At 47.4% G+C, this 23,546-nt stretch overlaps 2 protein-coding genes across 10 annotated transcripts in view; both read right to left on the minus strand.

The window, feature by feature from the left end:
- Positions 1-5,303: 5,303 nt before the first annotated feature.
- LOC121348181 (cytochrome c oxidase assembly protein COX18, mitochondrial) lies at positions 5,304-9,548 on the minus strand. Of its 4 annotated transcripts, none has more exons than XR_005954348.1 (7): positions 9,410-9,548; positions 8,241-8,345; positions 7,879-8,042; positions 6,952-7,064; positions 6,559-6,669; positions 5,713-5,922; positions 5,457-5,597 (listed from the first exon to the last, which is right to left on the minus strand). XR_005954348.1 is itself a non-coding variant. In XM_041427431.1 (7 exons), the coding sequence occupies exons 3-6, from the start codon at positions 8,021-8,023 to the stop codon at positions 5,713-5,715; spliced, it is 465 nt and encodes a 154-aa protein (XP_041283365.1). In that variant the 5' UTR covers positions 8,024-8,042; positions 8,241-8,345; positions 9,410-9,548; the 3' UTR covers positions 5,457-5,597. The 4 variants fall into 4 exon arrangements, 3 of the variants coding, with proteins under 3 accessions (XP_041283363.1, XP_041283365.1, XP_041283364.1); XM_041427431.1 differs by having other exon boundaries at positions 5,713-5,808; XM_041427430.1 differs by having other exon boundaries at positions 5,713-5,814.
- A 1,829-nt stretch (positions 9,549-11,377) lies between these two features.
- ANKRD17 (ankyrin repeat domain 17) overlaps positions 11,378-23,546 on the minus strand; it is a 68,782-nt gene continuing 56,613 nt past the window's right edge. For all 6 annotated transcript variants that reach the window (XM_041427428.1, XM_041427423.1, XM_041427422.1 and 3 more), the window contains 15 exons: positions 23,145-23,358; positions 22,610-22,785; positions 22,200-22,362; positions 21,356-21,451; positions 21,053-21,169; positions 20,417-20,588; positions 19,742-20,189; positions 19,501-19,656; positions 19,142-19,291; positions 16,990-18,638; positions 15,806-16,003; positions 14,982-15,230; positions 13,123-13,298; positions 12,857-13,021; positions 11,378-11,989 (listed from right to left, as the gene is read on the minus strand). In XM_041427428.1, coding sequence (XP_041283362.1) covers positions 11,930-11,989; positions 12,857-13,021; positions 13,123-13,298; positions 14,982-15,230; positions 15,806-16,003; positions 16,990-18,638; positions 19,142-19,291; positions 19,501-19,656; positions 19,742-20,189; positions 20,417-20,588; positions 21,053-21,169; positions 21,356-21,451; positions 22,200-22,362; positions 22,610-22,785; positions 23,145-23,358 — 4,189 coding nt within the window. In that variant the 3' untranslated portion in view covers positions 11,378-11,929. The remainder of the gene's footprint in view (positions 11,990-12,856; positions 13,022-13,122; positions 13,299-14,981; positions 15,231-15,805; positions 16,004-16,989; positions 18,639-19,141; positions 19,292-19,500; positions 19,657-19,741; positions 20,190-20,416; positions 20,589-21,052; positions 21,170-21,355; positions 21,452-22,199; positions 22,363-22,609; positions 22,786-23,144; positions 23,359-23,546) is intronic.

A 23,546-nucleotide genomic window follows, 5' to 3' on the forward strand; every position in this document is an offset into this window, starting at 1 on the left:
ACGGAGTTACTTTTCCCTATATTCAGTATTTCCTGTCTTCAGGGTTTTTAGAACCTGCTTAGTAGTCAAGGCCTCACTTCTGCAGTTCAGCACCTCCCGGATTTCAGTCTGATTTCCCACCAACGTCTTCAATCCGAATTCTGCGCTGCCACAAGAGCAAACAGCTCCCACTTTCTCCCAACTTCTACAGTCACTTCACTCTGAACAATCTGCATCTGAAGGGGAAAAGGTCACCATGTATTTTTCTAAAGATTGTTGTCATGTGCATAGTCAGTCTCTGGGGACTTATTACTGAAATCATGACTCTAAATATCTCCAAACAAAGCTTATCTCTCAGCCTTCCAGCAAGAGCATTTAAAGTGGAAAAATGCAAGACTAGCAAAGGTTTTATTAGCAAATTAATCTGAGCTTGTTTACTTTGTAAAATACTACAGAATTATTGGTTGCACTCTGGAGCAAGCACTTAGGCAGTAGTGAAATAAAAACCACGACCTGCACGGCGATTACAGAGGAAAATCAGGGACTCCTGGCAAATGGCCCCACTTGGGAATCCATGGACCCACTTGCAGTCCCTCCCCATTCCCTTCTGACAAAGCTGCACCTTCTCCACTTACAGAAGTTAATAAGGACCTAGTGCTCAGCGACGTCCTAAAAATAAGAAACAGAAATATTTCCAAACAGCTGAGTGAGTATCAAGTACCTCTTTACAGACCCTTCAAAAAAAAACCCCATTTTTTATTACGTGGCCAGCTGGGCTTGAACAAAATGCACAAAGAACTTGAGCTCTGAACTAAATCTAAACTAAAATCCCTTTAGTTGTACCCAAAAGGTTTAGGCTGCATTGATATGACACCTCCAAAAAGTTGCTGTCTGCCAACTTGCAGTCTGCAGCTCTTCCCCAAAGCAGAAATAACATGCCTAGAGAGTACCGCCACTATTTCTGTTTTATTAGCTACATTTCTAAGCGACTGATTTCCCCCAGAAGAAGATTTTATCATTTATTTTCTAGACAGAGAGGGCTCAAGGTCAGGAACTCGTCCAGAAGAGCGTGTTCTCTGCCTGCAGCAGCTCCCACTGAGGTATGCTTGATAAACCTCTGTCAGCAGGACAGAGGTCACTTTTCTGTTCAAACTACTCAGGTGCTGAAAGAAAAAAAGAAAATCGCTGCACTTGAGTGTTCTGGTGCCTCCACTAGACCTCTCAAATCAAATCCAGCCTTTCAAAACTTCCAGGAAATCCATATTTTAAATGCTATCCTGTCAGATAAGGTTCACAGCTCACCGTTTTCCTACACACATTCCCAAAGTGAAAAACAGCCACAAGGACAGATGGGAATCCATCACAGCCCCCAAAGAGGAAGGACTAAAGCTAAGCAGATGATCTGCCCTGCTCAAGTTTAAGTATTTCAAAACTCACCATGTCCCTGCCTGAAGATTCCTGGCCCATCTCAGGTCATCTTGATACACCAGAGTGGAAAAGCACTTCTTGGCTTGTTTTACTTGCCTGCCAAGAGCACATTTTAACTACAAGCCACAGACCTTCTTGCCCTCTTGCACTTCCAAGGACCCATCACTCACCACGGGCTGGCATTCCACCCCCTCTGGAAGAACTGCATGCCACTGACCAACAGCTCCCCAGAAAACTCCAGGGGAACATGCTCAGGCCCAAACTCCTGAATGCACAGGGCCCTTTTCCTCTGGAATGGATGATGCTGAAGGCTGGCATTTGTTTCCAATTAACATTCTTCCCATTACAGCCTCTGTGGTAGCCATTGACATTCCAAGTGGCTTTCCAACATCTCTGTCCCCTCCATTTCACACGTTTGAGCCTTGGACTTGTAAAAGCCAAAGTGAAGCTTGTGACAGCATCCCAAATTCTCCTCTGTTCTCAGCAGCAAGTACCAAAACCACCTTTGTACTGCTCGAGTGTGAATACAGGCGTGTGACTTCCCTGCAGGATGGCAGGGTACTTGGCACAGGGAAATGCCTTCCCTACCTCTCTCCAGGCCTGAAAAGGCCAGGGAATATTAAGCCTCAGAGCACACAGCACCATACCCCTTATTTTCATGAGGGATTTGAGTACCAGGGATTCTGGGAGCTGGAAGATCTCCTCCAAAAGCCCAGTCCCTACAAATAAGGCAGTAGCAGTCTCTTCCACTTTCAAACAAAAGTGGGGGATTATATTAAGTAAAACAGGCTAAAAAAAATGATATTTACTATTACTCCAACTGCAAAGTTAATTGAGGCACTCAAATTATGAATAGGCACCTGGACAAATGAACCCACAAAGCTCAACTCCTTAAATAAAGGAACACAGGGATGTGTGCACTCATCTTAATGATGACCCAAATTTACACAGGCTTCTTTAAACATCCCCACCCAAACTCAAAGCCTGTATCACCACAGTTCTGTGCAGCAAAAACGGATCAAAACCATCGAGGTGCCACTGATGTGAAGCACTAATCCCCTCATTCCGAATTTTTTTGTGATCCCTGAAACTCAGGAAATAGAACAGAACACCTCAGTCAGGAAAGCAGCAGCTGCTGTTGCTTTTAGCACTACGCTGAGCTTCAAAGGAATGAAGAATACCTCATGTACCATTAGAAATTAGATTAATTAAATATAGGTATGCACCAACGGAGGGCTTTGCAAAGACAACCAGGGATTGTCCCGACACCTGCCCGCTTCCCTTCGGCATTCCCGGCCACACAGAGGGAGCAGCAAGGCAGTCCTTTGCATTACTTGCAACTCAGCAGTGTTGAACACTGGGTTACTTCAAAGGGGCATGGCAGCGAGGTGGAGAAGAAGTGTGCACTGTGAAGGACAGCCTGATGAAGCTCCGGAACGGCATCAGGATGAAAGACACAGGAGGAAAAAAAAGTCCAGTGCTTGCCTGTCCTGGATCCTGGAACCCGGCAGCCCAGCAGCTGACAGGAGCTGGAGCACCCCCGTGTGTACAGCAGTGCAACAACAGGACCCCGACGCTTTTTCACTTGCCAGAAACCGTGGAACCGTGCCAAAAGTGACACTCAGTCCGGGAAAAAAATCCTTGCACTCCAAGGAATCCGTCCTAGTAACTGCGCTTTGGATGAGGAGTTTGGATTCCCCACTAAAACAGCCCCAAAGAACAACCAGGTGCACTGGGAAGGTGTCAAAGGTGCAGACAGCAGCATTCCCTCCACCAGGAAAAGGGGTTGGATTATACTGACATGTCATTCCTGAATGGGACAGGGGCCAGCTCACCTCACCTACAGTGTTTCTGCCTAACAATCACAGGAAGTTAGGAGGGAAACTGCCCTCCTTTCTAAAACCACAATTATTTTATCGCTACTGGGTTTTGCTCATTTACTTACAATTTCTTTGCTGTCAGCACAGCCAGAACAGGAAGCAAACAGGAGAGGTGGAGACAGAGTTAAGCCAGAGCTATAGATGACATTACCTAATTAATAAAGGGTCATTCACAAAGAGCACTGCACAGTATCCAGTCAGGTTTCTCAGAGAACACAGCAACAGGTTTTTTCTGACTTCTCCAGAAACCTCCCTTGGCCCTTCCACAGTCAAGGAGACTCATTTGACCTGACACACACCATTTTATGGATCTTTGCTCCATCTTTGCATCACCAGCAAGGACTGACAACAAAATTATTGCATTACCATAAAAAGGCAAACAGCAAAGCTCCCATCCTCTTCCCCAGAAACAGCAGCTAACACTGAGACAAGGATTTTAGGACAATGAACTGGAACAGAGTCATTACTAACAGAGGAAAGCTTTTGTATAAACAATGTCTTTTTGCAGGGCACAACCACCAAAGGTAAGAAGCATCACAGCCCTGCTCCCCAAGTTCACACTGCGTCTTCAAGACAGAGGATGTCATTTTGTGAGGTTAAAAGGTGTAAAGTAAACATAAATAAACAGAGAACTGCAAATCTAACAAAGCCAGTGTCCTGCATCGAACATATGGGGTTCTGACAGAGCTGGGAGGCATTTTTTCCAGTGACCAGTTTCAGTCCTCTTTATGCTTCCCAAGAAATATGATTTTATTATTTTACTGCACACAAGACATGGCTGTTGTCAGCCTGCCCTGTTCCCAGGCTGGGAATGTGAGCCCCTCTCAGGTGAGACTGCTGAGGAAGGAGAGGCGACTTCCATCAGCACTGCATGGAGCACCAGCTCCCTCTACCACCAAGTTTCCAGACAAAAATTCATTCCCCTTTGCACAGTCTTTTCCCAACACCTTGGGAAAATGGCAATATTCATTCAGAGGAACTTCTAAAACCCTTTAAAAGTCTAGAACATTATCTTACCTGCAATGCAGAGCTGGAAATGGCTTTACCACATACCTCCTGATCTCCTTATCTGTGGATTTTGAATTGTTAGACACCATTAGATAAGATGCTTTTGGCTGCTTTACCTTCAGTTTCACACCTGTTTTGGGGAGTTCTTTGGTATGAAACCATCCTGGCAGCACCCAGGCATAACTCTGTCACTGAGGTTCTCAGACCTCAGTGAAACATGCCCACAGGTAAAGTGCAGTGTTACTAGCCCAATGACATCTGCACTTTTTCTCCTAAACTGCTGGTTGGAGTCAGAAAGTCTATCTCAGCCCTACCTGTAAAGTTCCACTAGGCTATCACAACAATTCAAATCAATGCTTCCAAAGTCTGCATTAAAAATTTCTGCTTCCGAATTTTTGTTAAGTTTACATCACAGTAGCAGCTTGGAATCTTTCAAGAAGTACATAATTAATTCCTGATAATTTTAACCAAAAAAAAAAAAACCAAACCTTTTTACCTTTAGGACTTAGGGCAAAAGAGAGGCACTGTATATGAGTCATAGCTTTATTTAACACTCACCTGTCACAGACATATCTTATGAAAAATCCTTTTGTCAGGGTCTTTTCTCCTGAGAAGCTGGCAAGCTTCAGCTTCTCCACGTTTGGCTGCTTTGCAATGTGATTTGAAGAACTGTTTACCCAGCATGCAAAATTGTTTTCACTTGACCAATGACAGCCACCTGTGTCGAGGCTGTGAGCAGTCACAGGATGTCATTATCACTCCATTCCTTTCCCTTCCAGCCTTCTGATGAATCCTTTCTTTCTAGTATAGTTTTAGTACAGCATTATAATATAATACAATATTATGATATGAAACATGGAGTCAAGATTCTCATGTCTTCCCTCTTCCTGAGACCTCGAACACAACCATACTCACCTGCCCAATCTCTTAGGATAATTCAGGAGACAAACCTGGATTTCTGGACAACTGCAGAAGGACCACCCTTGAAACAAAGCCTCCCACTAAAGACACATTTTTGCTGACCAACCCTTCCTCGTGGCCAGCCAGCGTTTTATTTGGAAAATAAATACACAGCAGATAAGTACACCTGACTAAACCCCAGGCAGCTCCTCCTGGAGCTCAGTGGTGCTGTCTCCTCAGGCTGTACCTGGTGGCCAAGGCAGCCACCACGTCCCGGTAGGGCGTATCCGAGTCGGACGCGGTCCTCGGGATGCGGCACAGGCGGCGGAAGGCGGGAGAGCGCAGCAGGAGGTTGTGGGACAGGCCCACGAGGCTCGAGGACAGCCAGTAGAGCGCCATGGACTGCAAGGACACAAGCACAGGTCAGCTCCCTGCAGGCAAGGAAAGCACGGCTCCAAGCAGCTCCTCCAGAAGCACTGCTGCGGGCCACCCCCAGGGACTGAGACACGTAACTCACCTAAACCACTGCTCCTGCTCTCATCTGCAATAATGGCTTCCATGTGAAATGCAACTGTCTGTCTCTCAACTCTTCTGGGGAAAAGTGCCATCTACACTGAGGCTTGAATTAGTTTAAGAACTGTCAGATTAAGCTTCTGTACTTGAAACTATAATTGAGCCGAACAACCAGACACTTTGTTTTTGCTAAGAACACTCTGCAGTAGAAAACCTGGCAAAAATGACAAGTGTTTGAGGAAAGATGTGGAAAATCTCCTAATTTAAGAGCTACACTGGTTTCCAGTGAACAAGCATTTGCCTATATGCCTTTACATACAGCTTTCCTCTCCTTTTTCAGGCTACACGAAGGACATGAACCCCTTTCAAGTTTGCAAAGTCTTCCTCCTTGAACAAAAATATCCCAAAGGCAACGAGACTTAAACACACACACAGACAGAACATCTGACTTTTCTTAAGCACACAGCAGCGGAGATGTCGCCTTGATTTTGTAAGACTTTGTTAAGCCTTCTGATGTTTACATTCTTTCAACAAACTTTCTCACACACAGTAAATAACCTATGTTTTGCATTCTTTCATGGAGGGGGAGAGAATTGATGGACCCTTGGTCTGTCCAGTGGCATTGGAGAGGTGGCACTGTCCCCCTCCAATCCACTGTCACCTTTGGAAAACTATAAATGTTGGAGTCAGAAAATAAAGTTATTTTTTTTCTTTTTTGTTTTCCTTGAGAGCAGCAGTGTCTGTGTCATCATTTTGTGCCTTATCACAACATGGAAACATGAAACATGTGAGGCTTTTGGGCTCTCCTTTAAGCACCAGAAGGGCACAGGTGACACCCCAGGGTACTTACAGAGGGCACTGTGGCAGCAATAGGGATCATCACCACGGACACTGCGCGGAAGAAGTTGGTGGCAATCTTCTGGATCCGCGAAACTGGCACTTTCGTTTGGGAAGCAAAGATCTGAAAGGGGACAAAGGCACGCTTGTAAACCAGCTCTTTGTGAAACTGAGGATTAACACCCAGAAATCTCATCACAGCAGCGTTCTCAAAGGAACTGCAGTCAAGACTAAATATTCCTGAGGCTGGAGCAGATCCATCCGACCTGGAGGTCTCTGAACGGAGCCACCCACACATTAAAACACACAGAGCAAACAGATTGTGTTTCACTTCTGCCCGGTGCACTTAAAGCAGAGATCACCTGCAGCCACCTTTATGTGCTGCTGCTTTGTTCCACCAACCTACCTCCACCACCAGCAAATTCACCAGCCCCAGGGACAGCGGCAAAATCCACGTGGAATCAGGTGCCGTGAGGTCTGTGAACCACAGTGCTCCTCCTGAGGAAAACTGCTCTTGCACTGCAGGGAAAAAATTGAAGAAAATACAGAATTCAGTACAATTTGCTGTCTCACGTGAGCCAAGCTGTACCAGTGTCAAACCACAGACCCAAGTTTCTAGGTATGTTTTATCCACATGGTAAGTACAATTACAGCAGAAATCCTTGGTTTTAACACTCTGCTACCAATGTAAGTAAGAAAAGTGAGAGATATAAGCTGAGACCTGGCTTAGCTCATGACAGCCAGGTAAATCTGCAATAAAAAATACTTCCATCTCAAATATTTTACAAGTCAATGAGGAAAATAAGAATGCAGTAACCTACAGTGCTTATTTCCTGATGTTGAAAAAACTGTATTTTTCTTAGTAGCTGTATAACTAGCCACATCTTTGCTTAAAAGAACAAAGTATAAACTCTAGTCTAAAAAAATCAGGACAAAATTTATTTTTTTTTAATTTAAGAGAGCATCATGCATTCACCTTTTCTACAGGATTGCACATGGAAGGCGAAAAAATACAGACTAAAAGTGACTGTGGTGTGGCACATGTAACATGACTTTGTAAACAGGATTGTCAGACCACGTTAAGTTTAAAACTCATTTCAAATACTTATTATTTAAATTAATTAATTAAGCTTAAACGACGTTAAGGTTTAAAACCTTAGCAGCTGACTGGTTTTTCTATCAGCTTGCACACCAAGCTTGGGACACGGTGTTCTTTACCCAACAAGTGGACAAGCAGTGACAGTGAGAGAAGACTGGTCCCGGTGCAGCACCCATCTGTGGGACAACGCCCTTTTCTGAGCCCAAAATCCCTGCAGAAATCCCTTTCCCACACCTGCAGAGCCCAGGGCACCGACGCTGCAGTTGCGCAGAGCCAGGGACACGCACACCCACATGGGCACCTGCACCCACAGCAGCAGGGTGGCTTTGAAGGGGTGGCAGTTGTCCCGGACGTACAGCTCCGTGACAATCCTCCGCATGTTCCTGGCGAAGTGGGACCTGCCGGAGAGGAAAGCGCAAGCCTGAGCTTTGCAACGGACAACGTCGGAAGGGGAACAGGATCAACAAATAAATCACAGGTGGGGAATGAACATGGAAGCTGTGGGCATGGCAGAATATCGCTGCACAAGTGCTGCGTGTGGGATCCTCCTTCCCGCCACGTCCCACTGCGGAATGTGGGGACAACGCCCCTCGTACCTGGCCACCTTCTCAGACCAGCCCAGCTGCCTCCCACGCACGGAGACTTCACAGCGAAGGCGCTGGGCGAGCTCCTTAATCTCAGGCTGCAGGTTTTCCAGCTAGCTAAAGGAAAGGAGAGCTGGTTGGGCACAGTGGCAGGCAACACTCGCTTCCTCTCCTCACCTCTGTTTTAGTTATCCCTGGTAAATCAACGCCTGAAGGAGCATTAACTTATGGCTTATCACCGCAAAATTTAATATCTGTACGGGAATTAATACATATTAATAAAGCACAGTAATTCATACACATTGCCACTGTATAATTAAATACCTCTATGGGTATTACACATATTAATTACTCTTCTGTGACGTAATACCAGCACAGGCACCAAACATAGCAATTACCACTGTAATTTAACATCTGTAGGGGCAGGAAACGCCTGTGAGGGACAAGGCATCTGGTCAAGGTCTTGTTCAACATCAGTGAACACCTTTCATCTTTAAACAAAATAACCACACGAAGGTAGCAGTGACAAGTAATTACAGTAACAATCAAAGATGTTCTCTTACTACTGCGTGAAATGAAGACAGAATTTTCACATTTTTAAATTTTATACTTTCTTAAGAAAAAAATTATTTCCATCACAGCTGAATTGAGGGCAATTCGTAACAAGCATCTTTTTGCCTGCACGCAGGACTTGCAATTAGCTACTCCGCTTAAAAAGACCCATCTTTAATAGCACCTCCATGTTAAAAAAAGACCATTACAAAAACTAAGAGTAGCATATAAATATAAGCACAGAATAGAAAATTCATATAGTAGGAAGCGCTATTTACAGCACACTGTAATATATAAATATATTGTGCTTTACATTATAAAATACATAATTTTATATATATATATTTATATAATATACATATTTATATATATACATATATACAGAAATGAAATGAAGAGTAATAAAATAAAGGCCACGAGGGCACAACTCGGCAGCGAACAAAGCCACCACCACAGCACGACAGACCCCACTACGCGAGAGCGCAAGAAACGCTCACCTCCGCAACCAAACAAGCACAAAACCTACCGAAATCCCTCAAAAAACGCCAAACCCGCTGCAATAAAGCAACCGCCACGCTCATTCCGCGGCCCCCTCAGCCCCTCTCCCTCAGAGCCCTCAGCGCTCCCACCTTAGCCAGCAGCCGCCCCTGCTGCGCGGCCAGCGGGAGGGTCACGGCGGTGCGCAGCAAGGCGGCCCCGCCGGCGATGGCGGCCCAGCAGGGCAGCCCGGTGGCCTCCTGCAGCGCCGCCAGCCCGCCCTCGGCCCAGTGCACGGGCGCGGACCGCGCCGCCCACTCGTACCAGCCCTCGGAGCGGGGAGCGGTGCCATGGCGGCTGAGGGCGCGGGAAGGGCAGCGCCTCACGGAGCGCCCGGCCGTGTGTCGGAACCGGGCTGCACGGAGCGGGGAGCGGTGCCATGGCGGCCGAGGGCGCGGGAAGGGCAGCGCCTCACGGAGCGCCCGCCCGTGTGTCGGAACCGGGCTGCCCGGAGCGGGGAGCGGTGCCATGGCGGCCGAGGGCGCGGGAAGGGCAGCGCCTCACGGAGCGCCCGCCCGTGTGTCGGAACCGGGCTGCACGGAGCGGGGAGCGGTGCCAGCGCGCTCCTGCCACGGGCACGGACACCTCCCGCCGCAGCACACAGCGTGCCCAGTTGGAAAGGAACCGCGAGGATCACGCAGTCCGACACCAGGCATCCCCAGGGATCACACCCCAGGCCTGGGAGTGTTGGCCAAGCCGGCTTTGAGCCCTGCCGGGGTTGGGTCACTGTCTCCCCCCTCTTCCAGTAAATATTTCCTCCCAGCAGCTAGCCAAAATCCACCCTTTTTCCATTTGTACCCATTACTTGTCCTGTCACTGCAGTTCCTCTTGGGCCACGTCAGATCCTGGAGGATGCTGTGAGGAACCCACACAACCTTCCCTTCTCCAGGCGGAACGGCCCCAGCTCCCTGAGCCTGAAGGTGATATTCTGGAGAAATTCATCATTACCAAGTGCTCTATCATTCCACACTGCCCAGCCAGGTTGTGACCCGTCTCCTTACCCCTTCTGTGGCAAGGAGAGGTCGAAATGCCCCTCAGACCGTACACTGGTTCTCTTCCTCTCCCTGTTTGTCCTAACCCTGGTTCTGCTCCCTTTTCCCAAACAAACAGCACCTGCCCGCTCCCAAAAGAGTACATTCCTTGGTTTACTGGACAAATAGAAAGCATTACATCGTGGGAGTCAAAAAAAAACACCAAAAAAAAATGTATCTGGGAATAAAAATGCTCCAATTCCCCCCAGCCAGGATCTCCCGTGCCCGGCCCACTGCTCCAGGCACGGATTAAACTGTCAGATCAACACCATACTCTGGAATTCATGGTGCTAATAAACACTGAGCACTATTTCTCAGTAGCATTAATAATTAGTCACCCCAAACAGCACTAAAGCCTGCAGCAGCGGAGGGGAAGGGCGCTCACCCACACCCTGGTAAGGTGTGAGATGGAGTTTCAAACCTTTTCCTGAGCAGTTCCTCGCTTTGGGATCCATTTTGCTACCACCAGCTCTTCACAGGATGTATTTCAGGAGATCAGACTGCTGGAAGAAGGAACTTGCTTTTATTCAGAGCAGCACCTAAGGGCAGGTATACGGCCTCGGTATGCAAAAAGTTTGAGGACACCTCAAATACCACAACAGTTAAAAGGCAGTAGTTTCTGTGGCCAACTGAGGTGTTTGCTTGGTTTTCCAAGGAGGAACCATAATAAAACCAAGGAATACTTCTTAAATCTGAGTTGTGGATCTCCTTAAAGTGCTCTGTAAGGGAATGGTACAGGGATCCTGACTGCATGTGTGTCACTGCTCACCCAGCCCGGCCTCACAGGACCCACCCTCCTTCATCTCCTGCTGCCTCTGCCCACAGGTGACAGCTCCTGACATGTAGAGGGCAATTCCCACTTGGACTCTTCCAAATAAACCTTCATGGAAGAGACCTGCCTCTGGAAGAGACCTGCCTCTGGAGCCTGCAGCAGGGAAGCTCTCCTCAAATGTCAAATAGAGAATTTATGCCTTCTCAATAATGCCTGGGGTGTTTTTATAACTTACTTAAATTACACAAGTAGAAAAGTTATGCTTATTAATAGTTTAATGTATGAAGGAAACATCCAGATTTCTGAATATGAAGGTACATATCTCACATTAATTTAAGTCTACATAAAGTAGAGCCTCTATAACTGACATATTGAAATTTACTTTCTGCTTAGCCATTTGTTATGTAAACAATTGTACATTTATTTGCCATTCTAAAACTTCAGGATCAAGTTTACATAATTTTGCTAAATTTCTGTGTTTGCTCAGAAGCAGTTTACAGTACTAAAACCAACCAGCCAAAGAACAGCTTCAACAGAAAGTTATGTCAAAAAAAAAAAAAAAAAAGAAAAAAAAAAAAGAGGAAAGGAAAGGAAAGAAGAAAGTCTAACTAAGTTGAAACATATGATGGTGGGGAATGGGCGGTCACAATGTTCACAGAAAAAGGTCAGTTAGTAAGTTCTTCTGCAAAAAGCCTACACACTTCAGTCAAGCACATCAGTAGAATGATCTGGGAGCACATAAACTGTTTCTGCCAATTGTGGTTTCCTCTGCAAAAAAAGGAATCTCAAGGGCAGCACGTTGATCCCACTCAGCCCAGTTGGTTCATATGCACACTGTTCATGTGAGGTGTCCAGGTTCCAGTCCACACCTGCAAGAGAAAGCCGCCTTAGCGCCGCGCCTCGGGCTGCTCCGGGCGCTCCGCTGCGGGGCTCACGGATTGTCCTGTCCGGGACAAGGAACGGGGCTCTGGGCGTGCAGCAAATCATTCCCCAGCCCAGCTCCCAAATCCCTCCACGCCCAGAGCACGGGACGTGCTGCTCTCTTCTTCATCTTGAGTTCAGACTAACAACTTGATTCCTGCCACCTTATTTTCCCCCAAGACCTTCACTTGTGGGGAATCCCAGGTCTAGCCCAGTAAAGCTTTTGTTGGGGGACAAAGTTTGTCATGAAACCAGAAATCACCCTGCAGGGACAAGAAGCCACCCCAGAGCAGCACCTGAACTGTGGGCAAACCCCCTCTCCCTCACACCTATGGTCTACCAGGGCTGGGAGCTGCTCCCCACAGCTTGGATCATTTCCAAACAAATTAAGCCCAGAAACATCTTTATTTAGTAACAGTGTAACAGAGATCACTGTCCAATTAAAAATAACCACAGAGCTACTGATGTTCCATTATAGTATTAGTTCCTGAGTAGGAACAAGAGGTTCAGGGGAATTAATCCCTCTGCCTAAATTGTATTGAGCAGAAAAGCCAGGCAAGATCAGAGCAGCAAAGAGCTACTAACTCCCTTCCTTGGGGTGCTCTAACACAGTCACAACATCCTCAGCCACAGAGCCCAGCAGCAGCCCTGTTGCTGTGTTGCCTTCTCGGGAAGGGAAAGCTTAACTAACAGCACATAAACTGGCTTTTCCTATGAAATTTTGCCCCAAGATTTCTTTTCCCAAATGCCCAACTGCACAGACAGGAATCACAATACATTTCAAGTACAACACACAGAAAGAAAGGATCAGTTACCGTCTGAGGCCCGTTGTTTTCTGTGGAATTTGAAACCATCTTTATCAGCGAGTTCCAAGATGGGTCAGCAGCATGAGGCCCGTTAAAGATGGGGCCTCCAGTACCATCTGTGATGGGGGCTACGGGAGGAATTATGGCGTTCCCATACACAGAAAAAGGCATTCCCTGAGGGGAAGGAAAACAACAGTCAGGACGCTTCCAGGAACGCCACTGCACGCACAGAAGGACCAGAGGGGATTGCACGGGGGGGGCAAGGAGGTCATTACCCCGACTTTCGGGAAGTCCATGTATCCTGCAGGGACGGGCTGATGGAATGTACCGGAAGGCGTTACGATTCCCGTGCTGTCTCTCTCCATGGCTTGGTGCGAGAAGACGCCCGGGTCGGACATGGGCCTGTGGATCATGTGGCTGCCCATGCCGCTGTGACACCAGTCCACTTTATCTGCCGGCACAGAGACACGGCGTCACCCGCGGCTGCCCGGCCCCACCCGCAGCGCAGCTCCGCAGGGATGGAGGGACAACACCAGCAGTGCCGCCGGCAGGGCCACGAACCCTGAGCCACTGCCACGAGTTTGGGACGGTCACCTGCAACCAGAGCGCTGCCCCTGCAACTTTCCTCCATTTCAACAGCAACGCTGGAATTTGGGCTAACTCTCCCTCCTCCAAAAACCTCAGAGCCCCCAAAAACCTCAATTCCTCGTGCCCTTGGTGCTGTGGAAATGGTATGTACACTATGAAGACTATCTGCTCTACTTCACTACCATTCTTCCACGAGTTGCTTCATATTCTAAGGGACACAGAGCTATCTGAGCAAACCAGAACATGATGAGCTGCAGCTATGGGCTCATGTCCTGACTCTGTGAATTCATCACTGGTGCTACAGCTCAAATCCCAGGCACTCGAAAACCCAATTTTCAAAACAAAAGATTTAAAAAAATTATTTGGAGAAGGGGAACAGAAGCGTTTCTGAGGCTCCCCAATACTCAAGTAGAGAAGAGCCAATCCCATTGGGAACTGAAAATCAAAATGTTGAAGTCACAGACCAAAGCAGAAAGAAGCCACGACAGACACAAAGGACAACTTTTACACACAATCCAAATAAATAGTGAATTTCTAAAGCTTTATCTGGGAAAAGACCACTAGTGAAGTAAAAAAAGGGTTTGTATTTGGGGAAAAATTCCAGCACAGCCAGTCAGTTAAAACCTTCAGCTGTGTGGACTCAGTCAGGGAGCAGAACAGATTGCTCTCAACAGTGGAGCAGCTCCAATCCTTGCAGGTTTTCCAGAGCAGATTGGATAAAGCCCTGAGCAGTATGGGCAGAACTCATGGGAAACCCCATTTTGTGCAGGAGGCTGACAGGACATCCAGAGGTCCAATCCAACAGAGTCTCAATAATCATACACCCCCCACCCCAAGCAAAAAAAAAAAAAAAAAAAAAAAAACACCTAAAGAAAATAAAAAGAAAACTCCCCACAAAAAATGCCAATCAATATGGAAAAGTTTATCAGTCTCCCAGAAATTGCATCCAAGACCCCTGACAAGTCTAGTAAGAAAAGCTGTAGGATGATTAACTGTTTTAATAAAATCTGAAATAACTAAATTCCATGTGACTCCAGGAGAACCAAGAGTCTTGTGCTAGTAGAAGGTGAATGGCTGAAAAGAATAAAGGAAACCCAAATGCAGAATTTTATCACTTCATAAAAGCACCCTCCTCAGCACAAAAAGTTCTACCTTAGCTACAAATTAAATATCAACTCCTACCATACAAACAACCTCTTTATCAGCAGAAACTCCAGACAGTGATCTTGTGACACCTTAAATTCCCCTCTTCCTCAATTCAGTGATCCCCACTGCGTTCATGCCTGTTTTCATGTTTTTATTTTTCCTGCTCCTACTTGGGAGTACCAAATCTTCACAGCCAGGACATTTCAGAACCCCTGAGGGTTTCAGAAACTTTCAAACAATTAAGAGGACAAGAAGGCTGCAAGAACTCCTTGCTCCAAAGCCCTTGGAAAGAACATTTGTGTGTTTTCAGGCACTCACTCCTGCACGCTCCCGTGCTGAAGACAAGTTTGGCAAACACAAGGGTGTGATCAACTCAAGTGCACCTGTGAACATCACATACCTTGACTGCCACCTATACCTTCGAAGGACCAGATCCCACTGTGTCCCACCGGAGCAGCCAAGTTGCTCCCAATTACAGAAGGAGTAGACGTTCCAGTTTGTCTAATGCGTGCGGACCGTTCAGTCCCAATGGGAACAGGAACTTTTCTGTCCTGAGAAACGTTACTGGGTTTTTCTGATCCCAAGGACACTGCTGAAGGGGTGGGAGAGGGTGCTCGTACTCCAGAGGACACGGACTGAGCAGGAGATTCTGCAAGGAGAGCAACAGGAGCACTTGGTGACGGCAGCCAGATGCCACAAACCAACAACTGACAGCGGGGAGCTGGTTAATGCCACATTCATCCACCTCAGGATCACTTCATTTCCAGATCACAGAGATATTCACCACTGATTCAGCCCCTCATATAAAATGCTTATCACGCCCTGGCAGCTCAGCCACTGGAGGACACACACCACAAAACCTTAACTAAGCATCACAGTCAATCAGCAACAGAGGACTGGAGGATCATATCCTAAACCAGAGCTGAAATAAGCCCACATAAACCCATGTCTTGGCTGGGTTTGTTTTTTCTTCTTCGTTTGGATTTGTTCCCTGGGGTTTCTTTGTCATTGTTTCTGCCAATAAAACACATTAACACATTCCCTAAATAAGCCAGCACTCCACAGCTTATCTGTCCAAAAAACTCCTAACTGCAGGGGCCAAAGGTAGAGGAAGGTACCAGGACCTGCCCTAAGGATTTTCTCCTGGAACTCCTCCTGCAGTTCTGCCGGACAACTTTATTTACACAGCAGCTTCTCAGCAGCTCCCTGCTGATCAGAACTCACCATTTGATGCTGATGAACATGGAGGCAATAAACTAAGAGGGGAAAAATGCTGTCTGTTAAAATTAGCAGCAGCAGGCGCTCCGCCCAGCGGCGTCCCGGGCGCGTAGATCTGCCCTCCCGACAGGTTCGAGGCAAAGGTCCCCAGGTGTGTCGAAGAAGGTGTTACAGAAGCATAGGGAGAATCCATACTGACAATACCTACGAGAGAGAACGGGCACAAGTGACTCCCACAACTCCAGCACTCCAGCGAGAGGTCGCCGGTGTCATGGAAAGAGAAAGGAAAGCTTTTATCCAGCCCATCTTTGGGGACCTGTGTCACGATTTTCCAAAGGAAACTGGAGCATTAAGCTTCACACTCTGCAAGTCTACTCAGCATGTGGCAGTTGTGCTGTACACCTAAATCAAGAATGATTCATATTTCCTTAACACCAAATGCCACCAATTAGCCGAGATACTCAAAATACAACAATTATTACTCCCTTCATGTCCTCTTCAACACAGAAAGGGAAAAATAAAATCTTAGGGATCTAAGACTTATGCATTTGTATATCTTAGGGGCATAGTCAAAATGCTGACTTGTATATCAAGATGAAAAAGCTCAACCCCATGATATTCACAAAATAGGAAAGAAAGTGCTGTTTTAACTCCCAATCCATTAGCACCTCAGTGGTCCTACAAAAACAGGCAGAGACGGTCCAAACCATCTATGTCCTTTCTGGAAGCTACATAACAGGTTCTGTGACAACCCCTTGGCCTCCGTTTTGGGCAGAACGCAAAACATCTCACTAAAAAAATGCAGGCAGTCAAGGAAATTACATTTTTTGGATCAAATTTAGGAATTAAGAGAACACACCTCCTTTAAGCTACAAGTTCATATTAAAATGCCATTTTTTACCACCCTAGCCCTTGGAAGATGCTGCACATTTTCCTGCAGCCTCAGGGCAAGGCATCACGAACTGGAACAGTCACTATCCAGTAGGGAAGGGAGGTGGAAATAAGTGTGTTTTATCATCTCAGCTATTGGAGAGGAACGGACAGGAATGGCAAAACCCCTATTTTATCAAGCCCAGCAGCTGCCTAACAGCTACTACATTTGACAGGGCACTTGAAATGAACTCCACTTGGCTTAAAAAACACAAGAATCAACTGTATTATTATGGAACGGGCACAAGCCAGAGGCTTACCTGAGGGACTTGGAGCTGGCCTCTGTAACGGTGGCCTAAAACCTGGGGCTTTGGAAGTGTCAGACTGATGTAACGGATCTGAATTTGGCAAAAATGAGGACTTAGCTGAGAGCATGGATTCCGGCGTCGTCTGAGAGGAAACGACGGACCCGCCCCAGAAGGCATGAGCAGACGTGGGGCTGTTCTCGAACAACGTACTAAAGGGCCCAAAAGGCAGGGTAGCACTGAAGTTGTTCCCCATGGGCTTGTTCGCCGGGTGGGCCGAATTCTGAGAAGCACTTTGTGTACTTAAGGTAGAAGGAAGCTGCACTGAAGAAGGAACGCTGTGGGGCCTTTTGATGTGGTTCACGTTGAGGACTGCGACGGAGGAGTTTTGCACAGGAGCTGGATTCTTGGGGACGCTGCCGCTCCCGTGGACAGGCGGTCTGATGGCTGGGGTTTCCATCTTGGCTGCGGGCTGAGCGGACCCCATGGCCGGCTGGGACACGGGGTAGCTCATGGGAGCGTTGCTCGCGCCTACCGCCGGAGCGGACGAGCTCGTCGCCGCGAGGTTTGGAGGCACGACCACGCGAGGATCTGGCGCAGGAACCTGAGCTTGCTGGAGAGGGGGCCTGGCCTCCGGCAGAGGAGCTCCCGGGGGCTGCTGATGAGCAGGATGCACGGAGGAGCTGCTGGTCCCAGGATTGGGCTGCCTGCTGCCGGTCGAGCCGCCCGCGTCCGCGGCGGGCGGGCTCGCCGCGTCCGGCTCGGACGGAGGAGCGCCTTTGTTGGGAGAGGCCGCCGCGCAGTCGGGAGGACTGCTCCTGGAGACGCCCGCCGGCTGCGCGGGAGGAGAGGGAGATGAGGGGGAAGACGCGGGGTAGTGTTCTTTGGCAGTAGGAGTCGGATACGTGGTGTTGGTGGGCGCCGTGCTCGCGTTGCTCGCCGTGGTCGTCACGGTGGTGGTGGTGGCATTGGACGTCTTCACCACCGTGACGAACAGCTGCCTCCGGACCGAAGGGGAGCTCGGGTTGCCGCCGGCCGAAGATCCGGGCGCGGTAGAAGCCACCGAAGCGGTCGTTGCCGCGGGACTCGTCGTCAAAGAGCTCGCCGAGTTCACCTGAGAACCGCTGCTGCTCTGGCCGCCGTGGCGAGGCACCACGTGAGGTTTCGGCGAGTTCGTAGCTCGGGCGGGGCTCAGCGGCCTGACGGGAAACGGGCCCCACGTGGACTGGGCCGGCGGGAAGGTACCTCCGAAGTGCGTCATGGGCAGCCGCGGCGGACGGATCTGCTGGAACGTCTGAGCGGCGAGGAGCGCGTGCGCGAACTGCGGAGGAGGATAGGCCAGCGGGAGAGAGACCTGGAAGCCGGGCCGCACGTTGTTCACGGGGTTCTTGATGCTTTTGTGAGTGGAGGCTGAGGAGATTGCAGGCACGGCGAGCGCGGAGGCGGTCTGAGATGTCGACGAAGCGGCTACGGTGGTCACTTTGATGCCCACGAGAGAACTGTTAGCAGCTGTAGTGGCGGCAGGTGTCGAGGACCCTATCTTGGAATTGACAGTTGAACTTTTCAAACGGTTCTTTGGAATAAGTTCATCGATTTCCTTGTCTGGATCCTTAATCAGAGCATTGATCAACTGCGTGGCCTGTCTGGTTGATTCTGTGCCACCCCTACAAAAAGGAAGGGCAGGCAAAGTGCATCTCAGGCATTTACACACTTACAGCCACAGCCCTCCCACACAGGAGGGCTATCTGCTATCACCCTAACACAAACAGGAAAATAACTCTATTCAAAAACTGAAAATAATTCTCTATTCAAAAACTGAGCTTGGCACAGTCCTGCTGCAGACAATTACTCAAGAAGTTCAAGCTGAATACTCCAAACTCCAAGAAACTCAAATGGATAAAATATTTGCTTCCCTAACTATTCTTTCATATTTCACCGTGAATTAACAGGCCCAAACGCAGAATCCCACGATTTATGTTCCACCTCATCTCACAAGCTGTCTTTTGCACCTGCTGGTGATTGTACTCTGTTTCCCATCCCATTCATCTCCCCCGCTTTCAAGGGATCTTCCAAGGAACAACCAGATCAAGCCTTTAATTTTCCTATGCAGACCAACAAGAAGAAGATACCCACAGGACAGAGCCAATGCAGGATCCTGCTCACCCACCTAATTGTGATGATTCGGTCTCCAGTTTTATCCTTCTGTTTGTCAATGTCTATATGCGCTCCCGTGCACTCCCGGATCGCATTGATGTTACATCCTCCTCTGCCAATAACTCTGGAAATCACAGTTGATGGGACAGAAACCTTCTTGGATCTACACAAAAAATAAACAATATTAAGTAGGAAACACTCCTATGGCAAGAAGCTGTGCACAGGCTGGTCAAAAGAACACTGTATTTTCTGATTCAACCTATGCAGCAGCAGCTTTGTGAGATCTCAAACCCACTGAGGTCATTCAGTAACTCCAAGGAAGGCTACACAAAGGACAGCATCAAAGGGAATTAGGGGAATTGTTCTGCTTACCTTCTCACGACTTCCTTCCAACCTTCTTCCCTTTTCTGACCACGTTTAGGACTAGCAATGGTTAGCTTTCCATTTGGAGAAGAAAGGGGAGAAGGAGCGGATTTCGTGCAAGTAGACAAGGAATTACTCGTCACTTCATTAATAACTTCAGACAACCTGCAAAGGGAATTAAATGCTGTCGTTATGTGGGGGAGAAAGAAAGGATGACTTGCACTTGGCATGCAGGGTCACAGGAACTCACTTGATGGATGACTTGCCAGGCACTGCTTTCCTCTCATCCTTTGGGCAGGTGACGAGCACTGACGGTTGCTTCTTGTTGCTCTGTGTGTTGGTGACAGCTGTGGAGGAATGATTGTCACTCTTGTGGCTGCTGTTGCTGTTGCTGCTCTCATCGCTGCAGCTGGAGATCCTCATATTGTCACTGTCACCACTCTCGCTAGTGCTGCTGCTCTTGGATTCCCCGTTCACCTTCTCAGGCTGGCTATAGGAAATGGGAAGCTGATCATCAAATATAATCTGAACATTATCGGGGGTTACTTTGTTTTTCCTGTTTTTCCTCTTGGAGCTCGTTGTGGTGATGGTGTTATTCCTCTTCCCATGAGAGCCTGCCAACGTTGTCCAGGTTGCAGATATACCTATGGTGGTGGTGGTGGTAGCACTGGGAGGCTCCATTGGGACCTCGGGATCATCTGAGGGAAGAGTAAAGAAAAAGCAGGAGTAACTTAGCTGCTTTGAGGAAGCCCAAGTGTTTTGTTTTCCAAGTCACACCTATCAAAAAACTTTAGGACTAACTTTTTTGCAAAGCTCCAAGAAACACAACAAACCCTTGACTATGAGACATCCATAAATCTATTACAGATGTCATACCAGCTCATACCAAATTTCATTCTTTTCTTGGAATAATTGCAGTAATCACCTTCAGCTTTTAACTTCTCCTTCTCCTGAGCAGCTTGAAGTTCAAAATTCTCTTTATTTTTTGCTTCTATTTCTTCTAGTTTTCGCCTTTGTTCTTCTTTTTTCTTCCTCCTTTTCTCTTTTCTCTTCTCTCTTTTGGCAGCCAGAGCCAGTCTCCTGCTTTCTTCCCTTAGCTACAAGTCAAGCACATGCAGCAGCATTACAAGATGTCCCATGCATTTCAAGAAATCCAAATGCTTTTTATTTGCTTTGATTTTTCTGTTTTATTTCTACTACAGTACTATGGGGTTTAGTAGATTTTTTTTTTAAATATTTAGGACACAAAATTGGGTTTAGACCTAAAATCCATGAGTATGACTAGAAAATGCCACACTCGGGTTTTTTTTGACAAACCATATTCAGAAATCCTTCTTTTGGTACAGAGGAAATCGTTACATTGGCATTTCCTGATCCAATGTCTCTGAATAATAGCAAAGTCCAAAGATGGCAAGATGCTCAGCTCTGGACACTCCAATTATGGTGATTACACACACTCCTACACCCCAATAACTACTTTTACCGACCTTATCACCTTGAAGGAAGGTGAAATTGCAATTTTAAGAGAGAAATATTCCCAGCTGCAACTCTTTCCACTTGCCTTCTCCAAGTCCAGTTCCTCTAGCAGAATGCTTGCATTTTTGTTGGCTTCTGCAGCCTGTCTATCTTTGGCTTGAACGATTGACTCCATGCACAGGTGGCACTTCTTCAGCATCTCCTGAAATGACAAAGAACGTTGAGAACAAAGTGCCTCATGTTCTCATTTCCTGCCGTTTTTCCTCAAAAATCCCAGTGGGACTCGTGCTCTGGCTGAAAGCTGGTGGCCCTTGAGCTGAAGAGAGGTCACATCTCTAAGGCTGAGACACAACAGTGTTCCTCTCAAGTGTTTCCTTCCCCACCTTACCTTATCAGTGATGGTTGCTATGTATCGCATGCACTCCGAGTCCGACGGGAACTGGTTCACCTCTTTCACCAGGTAACGCACCACTTTCACATGACCCTGCCAAACAAATTCCAAGGACAACACTTTCTGTCAGACCAGCTGCCTCTGGCTTACTGAGAAACACTTCAGCCCCAGCACCCCTTGCAAAATATTTATTTGCAACTCCACACCACATGAAGCTCTCAACACGTTTTTTGAGATCTTTCTCACCTTCTGAACTAGTGAGGCACATTTCTGCACATTTCTGCCACCAGAGAAGGCAAGTGATTACCTCTCGACAGGTTGCCCTTACTCCAGAACTACTTGCACAAACTTCTGCCTTTTTTGGGGCAGTTTTCAGATGCCCATCTCTAACAGCTTCACAGCTACAGGCTTCTACAGTCATCTGCAATATTTCCAGTACTCCAACATCTCAACTACACTCCCTTACTAAGAGAAATCATCTGTAGACTCAAATCAGGCTAAATTGCACTTCTTTTGACCCAAGTCCTCACCCTCTCTTGCATAAGGAGCCAATGCTATTTCCCCCCAGTTCTATCACACAGAAACACACTGCAAATTTCACCCTTCACACACAGCAGAACCAGACTCACTACGCTGCCCATAAAGCAAATTGCAATTAGAATTGAGCAAGATATTACACAGGTGGCACATGTATCTGTTTCTGAAGATTCAATGCAAAGTATTCAAATTAACTGAGATATTATTAAATATGTAGCCTCTGTCATTAAGTTCTACTTCTAAGAGCTAGGGAAGGATAGCAGGACAACCCTAGCTAAGAGCCAAGCTCAACTTGACAATCTACCTTTCGGAAGGCTGCCATGAGAGGAGTTATTTTCCTGTTGTCAGCTGCATCCACATCAGCTCCGGCCTGGACCAGCAGTTGGACAACATCCAGATGTCCCCCATTTGCTGCCAGCCACAGTGGAGTATTCCCCTTCTTGTTCCGCACATCGATGTGAGCTCCCCTACAAAACCAAACACACGCCATCAAAACCCTGCATTTGGGCAAAAGGAAGCACTCTAACCCCAAGAAGAACTTCATTTGAGTCCTTGGGATAAATGAAATGATGTGACAGAAGTCAACAGACACACAGAACCTTTCCCATTTCCTGACCCTTTAACAGCTATTTGGAAATATTACTGGATATTGGGAAAATGAATCCTAAACACAGCCACATTTTTCTTTAAGCTGCTCACTTGCCAACACCGTACCTGCTGATGAGGAGCTCACAGAACTTGTAGTGCCCTTTGTCTGCTGCAATGGTTAAAGCTGTGTCTCTGGATGAAGGTACTGGGGGAGCGTTGACATCCGCACCTTTGTCCAGCAGGACCCTGCCCACCTCTGCGTATCCCCCAGAAGCTGCTTCCATTAACGGTGTGAGACCAGTCTGGGAGGAGCAAGAGGAGAGAGAAGCCATCAGTGGGGGAGTGCCTCACCTGAGGCACAGTGTTTATCTGACTACAAACACAATGGGTTCCTGTCCTTACGCTGGTAAGCACCTCAGGATGAATCCACACTTTTTTGAAGAAATGCATTTTTTGATGAGCTTTGCAACCACCAAAATCTCAGCCCTTAACTGCAGCCATTTTTTCCTATGTGATATCTGGTTCAGTTCAGTTAACTGGACTAGAGAACTGAACTAGACAAGCTAGACTTCCACAAAGGCAAGGAAATCAGGCAGCACCACAGCCACGATGACTTAGAAGCACCTCCCTCTGGAGACTCCTCCAGCTGTTTGCTCTTTACCTTGGCTCTGTGCTCCACGTTAGCTTTTCTATCAAGCAGCAGGCTGACCACCTCATTTCTTCCTTGGAAACAGGCCAGAGTCAGAGCTGTGTTCCTGTTGGTCTCGATCTGGGCATTTATATCAGAGCCCATGTCCAGTAACAGCTTGACAGCAGCAGTGTGCCCATTCATGGCTGCCAGCATCAAGGGAGAAATGCCCAATTTGCTACCAGTTCTGAAAGAGAAGAAAAAAAGAACCAAAAAAGTTTTAAAGGTCATTTCAGAAATGTGACTATAGTAAACTAATGAAGGCAGAGTACTTACACAAGACTGAAAAATCAGCTGCGTACCAACTTCCAGTGAACCTACAAAAGGTTCCCCACAGCAGCATGGTTTAGGACAAGTGTTTCTACTTAGAGGCTC

Source organism: Onychostruthus taczanowskii, unplaced genomic scaffold (genome assembly GCF_017590055.1).
Source record: "Onychostruthus taczanowskii isolate IOZ18803 unplaced genomic scaffold, ASM1759005v1 scaffold114, whole genome shotgun sequence".
NCBI classification, from domain to species: Eukaryota; Metazoa; Chordata; class Aves; order Passeriformes; family Passeridae; genus Onychostruthus; species Onychostruthus taczanowskii.

What these genes read in the sequence shown, in the direction of transcription:
- LOC121348181 (XM_041427429.1), bottom strand. Translation starts at nt 8,023, where the DNA reads ATGCGGAGGATTGTCACGGAGCTGTACGTCCGGGACAACTGCCACCCC. An exon ending in CGGTGCCCTGGGCTCTGCAG is followed by an intron (nt 7,065 to 7,878) that starts GTGTGGGAAAGG and finishes TTTTCCCTGCAG; the next exon opens with TGCAAGAGCAGTTTTCCTCA. An exon ending in TGAATTTGCTGGTGGTGGAG is followed by an intron (nt 6,670 to 6,951) that starts GTAGGTTGGTGG and finishes GTCCCCTTTCAG; the next exon opens with ATCTTTGCTTCCCAAACGAA.